Source organism: Centrocercus urophasianus, unplaced genomic scaffold, assembly GCF_019232065.1.
Source record: "Centrocercus urophasianus isolate 14NV4802_14NV808 unplaced genomic scaffold, USGS_Curo_1.0 seq_14, whole genome shotgun sequence".
In the NCBI taxonomy this organism is placed as follows: Eukaryota; Metazoa; Chordata; class Aves; order Galliformes; family Phasianidae; genus Centrocercus; species Centrocercus urophasianus.
Genome location: NW_024884586.1, coordinates 2,366,815 through 2,382,386, shown reverse-complemented (window position 1 = coordinate 2,382,386; position 15,572 = coordinate 2,366,815). Strand labels below are relative to the sequence as shown.

At 43.5% G+C, this 15,572-nt stretch overlaps 1 protein-coding gene across 4 annotated transcripts in view; it reads right to left on the bottom strand.

The window, feature by feature from the left end:
- The window catches only part of SBF2 (SET binding factor 2), a 238,330-nt gene extending 224,525 nt beyond the window's left edge, over window positions 1–13,805 (bottom strand). For 3 of the 4 annotated variants that reach the window (XM_042813556.1, XM_042813558.1, XM_042813557.1), the window contains exon 1: window positions 13,635–13,805. In XM_042813556.1, the coding sequence (XP_042669490.1) occupies window positions 13,635–13,689 (55 nt within the window). In that variant the 5' untranslated portion in view covers window positions 13,690–13,805. The remainder of the gene's footprint in view (window positions 1–13,634) is intronic. The other variant, XM_042813560.1, reaches the window with a different exon arrangement.
- Window positions 13,806–15,572: the final 1,767 nt, after the last annotated feature.

The following is a 15,572-nucleotide window of genomic DNA, read 5'->3' as shown; positions in this document are numbered from 1 at the left end:
AGCTGTGCACACAGGATGAAGGAGCAGTTCTCTCTCTTCCCAGAAACAAACAGCTGCTAGGTTTTTTTTTTCCTTGGGTTGCTTTTTGTTTGGTTGGGTTTTTTTGTGTTCTGTTTTATTTTTGTAAGCGTGCACAACATTGCTCACCTACAGGTGACGAGGAGTGAAGAGTCATTTGGAAGTTTCCCACCCTCTGCGTTTCCTGTGCTTCCAGTACAATGAAAAAATTAAATAATATTTTGATCTCACCCAAGCACAATTTTTGCCTAGCAGCTGTAAAAACGCCCATTAACAATAAAATTACTGACAGTAGTCAACGTTTCCCTCACACAAAACATTTTTCAGAACACAGATGACAAATGAAACTTTACAAAGAATGATTCACATATCCTGGTAGGACAAATATTTTGTCTGGACTGACTATAGACTAAAACCACATCAAAAACAAAGTTTTCCAGTAAGAGTGAGCATATCTTATAGCCCATATGTATTTAACAAAAACTACCTCCTCATCCTCTCGCCAAAACGGCATTAATGCCAAAGATGAGGCCACTCATCATTTCTACTAGCTGAACCCAATATAAGGCACCTTTGTAAAGCAACCTAAGATGGTCTCAAGACTTGGGCCCCAAGTGCTCAGACACTGCAACAGTGCTAGTGTCACCATTCAGACATCACAGAGCTACCCTCCAGCAGCCCAAGAGCATCTAAAAGAAAGATACAACAATTTACCTGAAGCTCCTTTTACAAGAAACTGTGGCACAGCTGGAGAAGAATGATTTTTAGGCCAAAACACCAATAGCCCTGAACAATAGGGTCAAGTAACTAGCCACAAAATGCAACTGCATCAATACCTCCATGATTTAAACCAAGTGGAAATAAGTACACACCAGCAATCACGTTTACAACCGCAAAAGAAAGATTATCACACAGTAGTCAAAACCAACTCATGATGTCACCTTACTAAGCTACTGCATGACCAACTTTGTTCTTCACAGCTGCAGAAAAGTCTCAAACAATATGTTTAGTTTCCAAACCAAGAACAAAAAGAATAGGCTGACTTCAAAAAGGCAATCAAAATTAACACCATTGTTTGAAACATCCACAAATTTCCACAAGTTAAACAGTATTTGTTTGTATTGCAACTTTCAAAGGTTAACAGTTTATTTCACCCCCTCCTTTCACAAGAATGCAGCTGCCAAAGTGACTTAAACTAAGTGGGGATCAACACAAAGAATGCAAACATTTATAAGAGATATGAAAAATAATACTGCATCAAATTCCATTTAAATCTACACACTAGAACTTTGAAACATCTGAAATGTTACTCTGCATTGCTAGTCCTCCTAATGCCAGCAATCAGTTCAGAACAAAAGCTCAATTTCCTATCACGTGAATTCTATTTTTCCCATGAGCAGTAACATTATTTCACCTGATCCCCACGCATACCTACACGAGTACAGCAAATGCTGGTAAATACTTATGGAACCAAAGTGAAAAAGCATGAAGAAGTAAACAGTTTTAAAATAAACACTCGTTTGTGAATTAAACAATGAGTACGTTCCTTCAGTTGGAGATAATTCTCTTAAAAATCTACTGCAAGAATAAAACATGATTCTGTGCTCATTGTCCCAGTAACCCAAAGTGACAGATTCCCTTACTGTATTCTCTCTCCCCATAAACAAGCCAGATTGCCAAGATTCTACAAGTCAAAATGCATTTCCAATGCACGCATCATTAGCAGTAAAAAATTTAAAAAAAAAAACAAAACAACATAATCCTCAGCCCACACTTTGCAGTTCTAAGAAACCCAAGGAACTGCTTGCTTGAAAATAGAGCATAATTGGAAAAAACAGAGCAGCATCCACATTCTAGCAAACAATTAAGTACGACTTGAATCTGAGCCCAAAATAAGTTATGTTCTGTTAACTTGCAGCCAGCTCAGAATACTAGGTGGAGCACACAGTAGCGTAACACCTTTATTGCAAAGGAAAGCATGTAGCCTTCCAAATAAGAGTCAATTAAGTCTTTGCAACTAAGAATACCACTTTTGGATAGGTTCCCCATCCAAGCAAGGTCTAAGTGATTAAGTGCCTTTAACCCCAGTCACAATGGCCAGTGAACCAGAGCTTAAAAACAATTAAGTATTGGAGGACCTTGCTGCCTCTCCAGGAGAAGCATTACTTGGCATGCACAAGAGAAACGTGCAGAAAGATGTCACTTAGTTCTGTTGCTTGCAAAATAAACTGTTAAATTGATTTATTTATAAATAAAACATAATTAAATTTATAATAATTATTAAATGGTATTTAAATATACCATAAAGCACCTGGAATTTAACGTCTGGGAACATCAACAGAATACTTGTTCTGCAAACATATTAAATCATATTTGAAAAAGTATTCATTGCATCTCAATATGCAAGTCACTATGGGGCTCAATGCTCAGTTTCAGTTTTAGGATGTTTTATTAAAAACACTACAGACTGACACATAAAACATACCAGAAGCTGTTCTATGCCCTTTCACCTATGTGTGTATAAACACATGCAGAAATTACTTTCAGAAAAAGTAGATAAGCACATCAGAGGGCAAAATCACAATTCAAAATTACCTTCAGTGGGTAACGTTATGAAAAACAGTAGAGGAGAAATGCAGTGTTTCAGAGGTAGGACAGAACAGTCAACTGCACACACACGGGAAGGCCAATTAGCTGGGTAGCAGCTTGATTAAAAGGGATGCAGAAGTTAAAGTATAACACTAAGGAAGTGTAGGTGCTGTGTGGGAAAGAAGAAAAAAAAAAAATCACAGTGACGTCTACACACTGGAACTGAACTGCCTGCACAGCCAGGAAATAACAAGTGTCGTTTGCAGTACTGGCAAGACTTCATGTAAATCACCATATGCAGTTTGGTCGCCACACTTCAAGAAGAATAAGATTAAAACAGTATCAAAAAAGTACTTAAGGTAAATACTCTGAAAGCTCTTCTAGAGGTCAGAAAGAGAAGCAGCAGAGCAGTCTGCCACTGGAAGCCGTGAACCTGCTGCCACTGGGGGGTTCTAAGAATGAGTTAGACAGACACCCAGCAAGACCAATGAAAGCCAAAGCTAATTGTGGCCTGAGGCAAAGAATGGATCAGATGATTCCCGGAGGTGCTATCCACTATCGTAACATTCACAGATAAAGAAACCAAGGCTAAACAGGACCTGTTTCAACAGTATCTCCTGCCTTCTACTAGACTATCAAAAACAGAGACTATTGAGAGCCTAGACCACATCTAGAGAGTGAAGCACCAGTGAAGCCACAAATTCTTGAAAGCAATATTCTAAAAATGGACAAGTTACTAAGAAATGAACCACAATTTCATAAAAGATAAAGAAATCAATATACAAGCAGAAAAACACACAAGCAAAAATAATTTATAAACAACAACAACAAAAAAGTACAAACATCTGACAAGGCTGGAAGGCATGTTTTCTGAATACATTTCAAGACCACATGCACACAAAAAATAAAAAGCTTCAAGTGACAGCCTTGTCTCTTCCAAAAGCATGGCCAAGCAGCAAGGGAAAAAAATAATAATAAAAATGGCCTCTGCAAGGATATTTTGTGAAATACGTATGATCTCATCTCTCTTCACAATAAACACTATAAACAAAATATTTGGAAAACACAGCACTGAAACAACAACCCTATAAAAGTATCACGGCTTGAATCAACACTGTTTATTCAGTGGCAAAATGAGTATCATTATTTATGCAGATTAATCAAACAGGAAAGAGAATCTTTTGAAATAAGAGTTTGAGTTCCAAATCGCAAACGTGGGTCCGCATGGTTTTGTTTTCTTCCCGCTTGCCTGTAACTGAGAAAACATGACTTTGGCTGTCCTGCCAGGTTACAGTGTCATCACAGCTGACACAGCACAGCCTTGGCACTCCAGTCCTACTAAAACCCACTGTGATGGTTAGGGATGTGAACACCTCTCACTCTTCTTCAGCAGTTTTCTGCTGAAAACTATCTGCGCTCCCCAAGCTGGGAACAAGAGTCTCGTGCTTCAGTCATGTCAATACAAACTCAGGTGTCTCAGCTTAAAGCACACTTACAAGCAGCTTGAGTCGAAACGTCAGCTCATCAGCCGAACCAGCAAGGAGCAGGCAGGGTGTCTAAAATTGCTGTATGAACAGTTGCCCCCCGGCCAAAGGGCAAATCTAAGTCTTCCACAGGCATTATCTTCAATCGCTTCAGCAAAGTTGACCAGTTGTTATTAAAACTTTAGTGGTTATTTTAAGTACCCATAAGAAAAAATAAAATAAAAATCTAGAGAGAAAACTTGTTTTCCTACAGCCCTATGAACTGGCATGCTTTTCTGAACACCAACTCTCAGCTCTGACCACTTATTTCCATGGAATGCATCACTTCATTCTGTGCATGCACTTAGTTAACTTATGTTTTAGAAACACTGTTAAAAGTATCCATGCCAAACCTTGGACTGTCTACCACTGATGAAACTTACTGATCATGAGGAACATGCACTTTCAGCTGTTTGTTTTGCCAAATTAAGCAGCTCCTCATGAAAAAATAAATAAATAAAATAAGTCATTCATTACTTTCCAAGAAACATGAGGTGAATCCCCCAAAATCAAAGGCAGTGCTTTGGCAACTGTCCCTTAACGAGGAAGTCAAACTGAGTGCTTTAACTGCACTCAGGGCCTGATCCATTGCTCAGACAGAAGCAGCAGGCTAAACTGCTTTACAAAAACCTCACTTCTCTCCCCTTCACAAGTTACTGATCAAGACAAAAGGACAATGAAGAGTTCTGGTGACTACTACTAAAATGACCTGTATTCAACAGTTTAAAAGCAGCATATACCAACAATATAGAACAGTAGAAGTTCAGTCATTGCTCAAGCTTTGTAACTACTGTAGATCTTGGGAGGAGAAAAAGAGACTGCTTATGGAGAAATAGCACTATAAGAACAAAGCACGTGGCTTTCTCTTTTTATGCCGTTTAAATTCTTACGAAACACAGTTTGAAAACATTAGAAATTAGAAACATTAGAAAACAGTTTCCTAATTTACACTGTCCATCCACCAGCATTTAAAATATTAATGCCTATTGCAGTTATCTTTATGCTTTGCTAATAGCAAAGACCACAACTCCGTACTTTTTCAAAAGTCAACAGTATTTGTTAGTAGTATATACTGTCATTTATTTGTATTTCATAGAACAAAAGTCATGGACCTACATTTCTTTAGTAGGAGCACAAATGCATAAGTTACCCATACACAATGAAAATGTATAAATGAGGTGTTCATTAAAGCAGTGCTGAAACTACAAGGTTTATTGTGCTACAAGTGCAATACTTTTTAGATAAGCAAACAGCTCACAGCCATAAGCATTACCTGTCCTTTGTGCTTATCTGATGAGCAGATATTTATTTTAACCATTAAACATCTGAAGATTTAATCTAAAGTAAGATATTCAATGCTTGTCTTATCAGCCACTCAGCATTTGTTCATGCCCAAAGGTGAGAATAAGATCAACCCTTCTGCGCTAACAACCACTGTGGAATCAAGTTCACCCTCAGCAATTTGCTGATGACACCAAGCTGAGTGGTGCGGTTGACACAGTGGAAGGAAGGGACCTCAACAGGCTGGAAAGGTGAGCCTGAGTGAACCTAATGAGGTTCAACACAGCAAAGTGCAAGGTTTTGCACTTGGGTAGGAGGAATCCCAGGCATCCATACAGACTGGAAGGAGCCGTCCTTGAGAGCAGCCCTGCAGAGAAGACCTGGGGGTCTTGATGGATGAAAACCTTAGCACAAGCCAGCAGTGTGCTCTTGCATCTCAGAAAGCAAATGGGATCCTAGGCTCCATCAGAAGAGGGGTGGCCAGCAGGGACAGGGAGGTGATTGTCCCCCTCTATTCTGCTCTTGTGAGGCCCCATCTGCAGTACTGCGTCCAGGTCTGGAGCCCCCAGTGCAGGAAAGACTGGGAGCTGTTGGAGAGGGTCCAGAGGAGAGCCACAAAGATGATCAGGGGAATGGAGCACCTCCCCTACAAAGACAGGATGAGGGAGCTGGACTTGTTCAGCCTGGAGAAAAGAAGGCTGCGGGGTGACTTCATTGCAGCCTTTCAGTACCTAAAGGGAGCCCACAAACAGGAGGGGAATCAACTCTTTGAAAGGGTTGATAACTGCAGGACAAGGGGAAATGGTTTTAAGTTGAGGGAGGGAAGTTTTAGGTTGGATGTCAGGGGGAAATTCTTTACAGAGTGGTGAGGTGCTGGAACAGCTGCCCAGAGAGGCTGTGGATGCCCCATCCCTGGAGGTGTTCAAGGCCAGGCTGGATGGGGCCCTGGGCAGCCTGGTCTGGTATTAAATGGGGAGGTTGGATGCTCTGCATGTGGCAAGGGGGTTGGAGATTCATGATCCTTGAGGTCCCTTCCAACCATGGCCATTCTGTGATTCTGTGGAAGGTGTGCCTAATAAGAGGCACAGACACAGTACCTTGTCTCAGTTCCCAGCAGAATCAACACCTACTCGTAAACAGCCAAGAAGAAAAGCTGAAAAAAAATGGGAGAAACTGGACTGACTGGACAAAAGGACTTGATATCAGAAAAAAAGTACATAAAAGATAGAATTGGCTAAGCAGAGACTAAAAGAGAAGGGAAAGAGGGAAGAAATAAAGAGATACATTAAGGTCTGATATTCTTCCAAGGTTAGACTGGAAAATCAAACCAGATGACAGAAAATCCCAAAATACCAGGATAGGCCAAGGTGAGCAAGCAGGAAGAGTCACCCCTGCCATACAGAGCAAGGATTCTCAAGCTACATGAACACGAACCACAGCCCACTACTGAGCTCAAAGAGGACGCCGCCAACTGACAACACGCAATACTGCTGATGTTAATAACTCATTTCCCAAAGCACATTTTTCCACAACCAAACTCAAGACTCTAGAATCATCATTCTGCATTTGCAAGTATCTCTGAAATACTACACCAGGATGTCTCATCTTCCTTTGAGTTACAATTTTATCAGGTCCAACATGTAAATCACACTCTAAATAGAATTCTCCAGCCCAGCCTACCCAAGACCTACCCAAGTCTAAGATAGTGGTTTTTTTTTTTAATTTGAAGTATGTTCTTCAATCCTATGAACATACATTCAGAACATGTTAAAAGGATGTTAATCCTACGCATTTCCAAGATTTTGTAACCTCAGTAACACTCTTTTGTCTCTTTACCCATTGAGGCCTTTTAGAGTCCAGTGTAGTTTTGTATGCTGCTGTCCCAAATTTCTAACCAGGATTACGAGGATTTTATATATTCTGTATATTAACATTACCCTACCACACCTACACAAAACCTCAGAGTGAGTATCTGGAATGGCACTATCTCCAATAATGGTTCTGGCTGTGGCACAAAGCATGCTACCTACATCCAGTTCAACAGAAAATTTGTGATTATTTTGTCATATTTACCTCCATACGCAGAGTATTACAAAGCAAACAAAGTGGAACTGTGTTCATCGATGCCATCCTTTCATATCATACAATCTGCAGAAAATGGAGAACTGTATTGAAATGAAATCATCACGTATTCAGTCACTAACAGATAAGCAATAACAAGCATGTTCTCGACTCAGTGAGCTGGGATTTAGCTGCCAAATCCCAATCAACACTAATTGGATTGTCCTTGACTTCAGAATACACCACTGGCACCAAAGGAATAGTTTATTTCAACAGACTCGTATAACTGGAATATAAGCTCCAGAACACCAAACAGAAGAAAAATAATCTCACCAATAGAGTTCATCAATAGAAATAATTACTTTCACTGTATAAGCAATGAGCTGCAAGATCTTACGCTACTGCTCAAGAGTAAATTAAGAGATGACTCAAAGGAGGGCTTCCTAATTAGCAGTGTATATTTGTAAGACACAACTTTCACTGGTGTTATCGAAGTTGAGAAGTGAATCTACTGCTTCTTATCTGGAAATGATTTCCGCGGTGACTCTGGTTTCCCTTCATTTTTTTACTTCATAAGAATCAGTAGGCAGAGAGGTGGTTGGTATTTTAAAGTCATGTCAGTGAACTACAACAGCAGAATAATTATCTACCCCAGTGTTGTGAGACAAGACTACTACGCTTGTGACGCTGGAGGAGCTAAACATCACTCTCATTGTCCCCCACTGAAAAATATGCTTGCAGTTATAGAAAGGCAGTGCTTAAACAGTATTTGGACTTGCATAACAAACTGTTTTTCACAAACACGCTGCATGAAAAGCGTCTTTTTGTTAGATAATCCACAATGTTAATCCAGGACAGAAAAGGAGAGAGAGTTTCGTTATTGCCATTTAGTCTTGAAATATCTACAAAGAAAGTTAATTCCATCGACTGAATCTACATCCTTATGTTTGAGAGGGAAACAAAGATAATTTATACCATAAACATTCCAGAAAAGGTCTGGATTTAAATGGAAAGGTTGAAAATAATATTATTGCTATGGCTGTGATGGAGGCAAGACCAAGTGAGTAAAGAAGTTCAAATACAAGATTAATTAGCAGAGGTTCAAAGGAAAGAAAAGTTATGCTGAGTCATGCCATTTTTTTCTGAAATGCTAGTGGATCTATAATTCAAAACAAGAGTCCAACTTTTTAGTTATATATCAGAATAGGCTGAATAGATTCAGTGAAGAAATGCTACCAGAAAAAAAAATGAGCTTTTTCCCTGCAAGTAGTTTTTCATGTTAGCTTTATCTCACAATTAAAAAAAGAAAGAAAGAAAAAAAAAAAAGGCAGCCACATGTAATGGAAAAGTGCTTTTCTCATTGCATTTCATTATAATGTAGTGGAGACTGAAAGTAGGACTGAAAGAATAACCCAAGCAAAAACAAAGTCACAAGATACAATTTCTTACACTAGAGCAACTAATTCGCTTAAGAAATGTTCAGGGCACTCACATCCTTCCTTCTTCAGTCATATCCCACTGCAGTAACCTCCTACCAACACAAAGACATACACACATCTGCATTCCAACTCAGATCCAGTAGCACACTTGATGCTTCACTGAAGTACAATTACAAAAAGAATTTGTTTGCCCCAGAATGGAAGAACCTAGTTTTCATGGTCCTTTTCCCACTCGGAGATTGGCACGTTCAGATCAAGACTGCACTTGAACCAAATTAAGTCCCAACACAGGTAAGAAAGCCACTGATGCCCTTATTTTTCTACTTCTTCTGTTTTACAAAGTCTGCATAACAAGATCCCAAGAAATCATCCCCTCCTTAAATATGTGCTAGCCCACAAGAATGCCCAACTATGAATATATAATACCCCCCAAAATCTTAGCATATTAGCATGAACGGAATATTCCCTCAGAGGAAGTAAGTCTGCCTACAGGAAAAAAAAAAAAAAAAGTCACCAAACTGATGGCTCTGTTTAGGAATTTATCCCACTCTATCAGTAACCACTTGTCTTGTGTCGTCTCCTATCTTAGTGGATTTTGAAAGTAGACAAGAAATGCTTCCCTGAAAAGTTGATAAAAATTATAACAGGAACACCCACAACAGAGCCTACACATTAAATCAGCATTTATCAGTTATGACAACAGGCAAATAAAACTGCTATACTTTTACAAGCCTCACACCTTCTGTCATACACACTGTAATTACATACAGCAAGGACAAAAAGCACAGGCTCTCTTCCTACTGCAACCAAGTCTCACAGAAAACATTTTCTCCCACTCTCTCACAGGATTTCGCAGCTAACTGCTGAGTACACAACAGCTTCCTATATCAAAACCGCTATGGCCGGGCAGGCAGAATAAACAAATTCAGTATTTAGTTCTCTCTTTTAACCTTACCTTCCAGTTCCTGAGCAAAGAAGATAAAACATTGGCTCTTTTACCTTTTTCATGTAGCACCACATGTAAACTCAAGCGATAAATTTATGACTATGGTTTTTACCAGCAAAAACAAGACCAAACTAAACAGAAGGGCATTTTCTCATGCCCTTCTGTGATTTCTGCAAACATCTGTATTCTTCCTAAATTCCATCCAACTCTGTTATGCAAACATATTAATTGGGAATTTTTGGTGAAACACTTCAAACTCCATGGAGAAAGAAAACGGATATACGGTCACATCTTCCAGATCTTGTCTTGCTTTTAATCCAGGGCCAACATTTTCTAGCACCTCTCTTCCCTTCAAAGAGCCTTCTGTAAATGCCTTCACTGTCAAGTTACACAACAGCTTTATATTGAGCATACGTTGGAGACAAATGTCGTTATCTACCTTAGCAAAGGTCCAGGTGAATGCAAAGTAAACACAGTAAAGCGATCGACCTTGGTGTATCACTGAAATCCCTCACATCACCACTGTTAAAATCAGTAGGAAAGATTTACTAAACACAGTTTCTCCAGCTCTGTCAAGACGCTGAACAAAAAGCTGTGACAGCAGCTTCTGCCATCCAATTCTACACAGTGTTTCCAAATGCATTCTTGAAATACACAGCAGCAACTGGCTGATTTTCATGGTGAAAGATACAAAGTAGTTTTTAAATGGAAACATTGTCAACTGTGTCTGAAACAGATAGAAACCTAGGTGAATTAGATCACCTTTTGTGGAAAAGATTTGTCCTTAACTTTCTGTGTGCCTGGAAGCCTACTGACTATTGGGTGGTAGATGGCAAAGCTCATTCTGCACTCGAGATGAATCTCTGTGCATCCTGACAGACCTGAATAATCTGCCTGTGACCAGAGCTGCTCTAAGGCAACCAGTGCTTCTTCCAAAGTAAGGAAGCTGAGGTACCTGGCTGTCAGCTTTGTGCTCAGCGTCCTACGACAATTCAAGTTGATCAAAATTCAGGCTGACTTATACTCCTCCTTTATGCTGATCCTGCACTCCTTGTTACCCTGGTGAGCCAACTCATTTAAAAAATAAAATAAAATAGAAGAATAACCCAGACACAAAAGGGAAAAAACAGGCAAAATATCTAGCAAAACAGCTCTTTTTGACAGGTCGGCATTCTAAAGCACGTCATCAGAAGGTCCAACAGTGTTAACACAAATGAAGGTAAGATTTAACACAACAGGGATGGCAACACTAGGATTGCAGTAATAACAATTTACGTGGACGTAGAGGATAATAGAAATGAACTTCAGAATGTTTGAGACATGGATCCTCACAGGATACTCCTTTCAGTTTATCTGAAGAAAAAAGAAATTCTTCTATTGTTTAGAATAGGGACTGTTAACATCAAAATCGAAGTTCTCCTGCAATAGAAAAACATAGAAACAAGCTCCTAAACTGCACGAGATATTTCAGTAAGTATAGTGAATGTTTTTGGATAAAGCTAGATAATCTATCCAAGAAAGCAGCATCCCTTCACTGCATTTTCAGTGTACTGCAGATACTGGCAGATGTAAATGAGTCTGTTCAGTCCACACGAAGTTGGGATAGATGACGGCTGCTATAGAAAGACAGACAGCAGAGGAAGGAGAGCTTTTTTGGCATAGCAGTTGTTAATATAAACATCCTTCCTTATTAAATTCAAGTGCATATTATCCAAACTGCTGCTGCCATACAGGTCGAGGAAGACAGAAGGATTTTTGTTTGCTTGCTTATACAAAGACATTCCCGAGATTATCCCTGAAAAACAGCGTAAGATGTAATCAGACTCAACATTCAAATCAAGTGTATTCAAACAGGGACAGAACACTGCAAAAGATACGAGGGGAGGAAAGAAAAACAAAAACAAAACTTCAGAGCTTCACAGGTAATAAGTCTAGAATCCATGAAATGCTTCCCTCTGCTTTTTCATGAACAAGGAAGCATAAGCGCATCAAGTAAACTATGCATTCACAAGAAAAAATAAAGGTCAGTACTCCATGTATTATGGGCCTGCACGTGGGGGTAAAGGAATTTGGAAAACAGTGCATGCCTAGTCTCCAATAGAACGTTGTTTCTTCAAGTATTTTTAGTACAAAGCATTAAAGTAACAAGAAGTAATCTACATAATGAAGTCTAAATAGTTACTTTCTAAGCATGAACTTTTAAAATTAAGATTCTGGAGTTATGTTTGGATACGTACAACTTCATACAAAGGAGAAATTGTAATAATGAAACAATTTATGCACAGGAAGCTAAACACATGCTTAAAGTCTACAGATGAAAACGTTTTACAAACATGAGGCTTCCCAACGTAATTTGCAACTTTATATCACATAGTGGCTACATCAGATCAGTCATAACCTTTAGGAAGGCAGCTTGCTTGCTTTGTCTCCAACTTCTAAGCACCCTTGGATTTTTTGGTTATTAGTTTAGACTCGGACTCTCTATTACTGCAGGGGAGAATGTTGCAAAATGCTCCCAGAGGGTGAGAGCAGACCATCTTCTTTAACAAAATTCTCCATACCAAACTTCCCATGATTTTGCCTCTACAGTTCAGACAGGTTTATTTCCAAAGTGAGCAGAGGGGAAACCAAGTCATAATTGAAGGAAGAATCATGCTGGTACAGTACAGTCGAGGAGAACCTTGGTGGAATTTTGTGAGCTACTGCATCTTTAAGGACAACTATCACACTTTCTCTAGATGTTATTGTTCCTAAAAGATGAGGAGATCTTACTCCAATAATTGATTTCCCACTACTTCACAGTGAATGAATGCAGACTCAGAGCAGTCGCTACTTCAGAGAATCACTTAGAGTAACCAACTTGTGTTTGATGCACAGCCAAATAAAATGCAGGACCCTTTAAAACACTGCTTTATTGATGCTGTACATTCAAAGGATCACTTGAAGCACACAGATGCACCAGCTGACAATCAGATCATTTGCAAATCGGTTTATATACCCAGCTTGAGGTGTAGAAACGTGACATTATGGTAAAACAAACACAACAGAAACTACCCACAGAACGATAACAGAAAGCACCGCTTCCCTTTCATCAAAGCAGGTAAAAACCACAACGATTTTCTAAGACAGGCACCCGTTCCTAAAGAGCGCCACAGCACTTCCCGAGCTCAGCGACGGCCCTTCTCAATTACTGATATGCCGCACACCCCAGTAACACGTGGCGAAAAGCCCGGCCGGCCCGCAACGTCCCTCGGAGGCTGCGTGTGCACGCGTGGTAGCGCTCAGCACAAAGCAGGCCGGGGTTAGCAGCAGTTAGAGCCGGAGCCCCGCAGGGAGCCTGGCAGGCCCACTCCTCCGGCTCGGCGGGACGGGGCCCGCGGCTCCGCGGGGCCGCCCCGCACGTTCCGCGCTTTCCCGAAGGAGCCTCCGCAGCCGCCGGCGGGCCGAGGCCGCGAGGCGCGCCTTAACGCGGGGCTCGGCCAGGTGGGCAGCGCCGCGGCCGCCTTCCCGCCGGCAGAAGCCCGGCCCGGGGTACGGCCCCTCCGCTCTCCCGGGCCGCTCCGCCCCGCGAAGGGGCGCCGACCCCTCCCGCGCCCCGTCGGACCGCAGAGCCCCCGCGGGGCGAGGCCGCCCCCTCCAGCGGCGCGGCGCGTGAGGAGTCTCCTCCTCCTCCCGCGGCTCCCGACCGGAGGCGGGAGGGGGGCCGGGGCCGGGCAGGAGCGAGGGGAGGGGGGAAGAGGCCAGGCACCGCGGAGCCCTGCGCGCGGCCACACCTACCTGTCTTCTCGTGGTCATAGCCCACCACGATGAAGTAGTCGGCCAGCCTGGCCATGGCTGCGAGGAGCGCGCCTCTGGCCTCACCACCCCTGTTGCGGCGGCGGCTCCTGGGAGGCTCAGCATCCTCCGCCACTCGCCCGCCGCAGAAGAAGCGGCACCACCTCAGCCATGTTGGAGGCGCGGCGCGCCGTGCGCCTGCGCGCCGCCGAGCCGCTGCGCCGTGACCCCGCCGGGCTGGGCGTGGGCTGCGGGCGGCACGCGGCTACGGCCCCGCGCTGCCCTGGGCCGGGCGGGGGGCTAGCGGCGGCCGCCTCAGAGGTCGGGTCTCCCGCCGCCTGCGCTCCGAAGCTTCGCCTCGCGCCCGCCCTGCTGCCCGCGGCGGGCTTTGTCCGCTCGGCGCGGCTCGAGCGCTCCGCCCGGCGAGGCGCCCGCCCCCGGGCTCGGGGCTGCGCCGCGTTCTACTCGGACCCTGGCGGAGCGGGGGTCTGAAAGCGGGTGGCTGCCTGAAAGCCAGCGGCGGAGCGGAGCGGCTCGCCTCCCGGAGCCCGTCCCGCACTGCCGCTCCCTAGAGGGCCTTTCCCGAGAGGAGCCGCGGACGGGCTCGTGACACCGCATCTCCCGTGCTGTATAAAGCCGGCGGCGAGCGCTGCTCCGGGGCTGCGGGCTCGCGCTTCCAGGAGGTTTCCTGTTTCCGTCCCGCCAGGGATGCGCGGAACATGGCGCTGCCGTGACACGGCCCCGGCGGCGCGGCGCGGCTCGCGGGCGGTGCCCGGCGGGCGCCCTTCAGGCGACTGAGGGCCGGGGTGGGATTTCGGCTGTCCCTCGCCGTGACCCCTCCGCTGCCCGCACCCACCACCGTGCGGGGGCAAAGCGAGCCATAGCAGGTTCTCACGCCGTGCCCCGTCGCCGCCCGGCCTCCAGCCGGCGCTGCCTGCCGGCCTGGCGGTGCGTCGAGCGCTGAGCGGATGCCCGACTTCTATTCGTAACGCACGGACCACGCCGGCACCGTTTGGTTTGCCGGTTTGTCTCAGAGACGCGGCTGATAAACGGGTGTCTGTCGGCACTAACTGGCGGACAGCCTGCCAAAACGGTACGATAAGGTCCCACGTATGTCCTGTTTGACAGCACAGAGTGAACAAACAACGCGAAGGACGTCGGTTCCACTACAGCGAGGAGCTGCTGCAGTCGTGGTGCACGTGGAAATGCAGCAAGTTCATGGAATTTGCTCCTGGCCATCCACTGTCCCGCAGGATCCAGCAAACAGTCATTAGCAGTGTCACAGAGAAGTTTCTGTTTGTTTCGAGCATGCAATAAGTACTCACACCTCTTATGTAGCCAAGACACCATTACAGTGCAATGCTTTGCTGATAACCCAGGCACAAATCGGTCAGGAAGCCTTGAAAACTGAGTGTTTTTACTTGTACCTCTTCAGGGAAGGGCTGCAGTCCTGGAGAACTCAGCTTCACAGCTTAATGTTCTTAAATCAGATCCCAGAAAGACACCTAATAAAAGCACCTGTTGACACTGGGAGTAAATACAAAACAAAAAACATAACATGTAATGAAAACAATTAAAATATCTTTTGAGATGCATGCGATGGAGTTAATCAGTTCTTGAATTAGATAGGAGCTAGAGGGATTCCCTTTCTTGAGTGACACATTGACTTTATGGATCAGGATCCTGAAGTAATGACTGAAAGTCCCAGAGCTGCTTTCAAAGCATTCAGATTTTTTTGATTAAAGCATTTCTGAAGTGGCAAAAAAGGACTGCAAATCTTAATGAAGCCACATGTGAGTGGCTTGTCCTGCATGAAGGACAAGGATAAGGCTCAGTACAGTGGCAGTGGATGTTGCAACTGCTCAACAGCATGAAGCCAGGGCATGCAGCAGTTTAGGATAATGTTGTACACAGCTAAATCCGAAGGAACAGTTCAGAGAT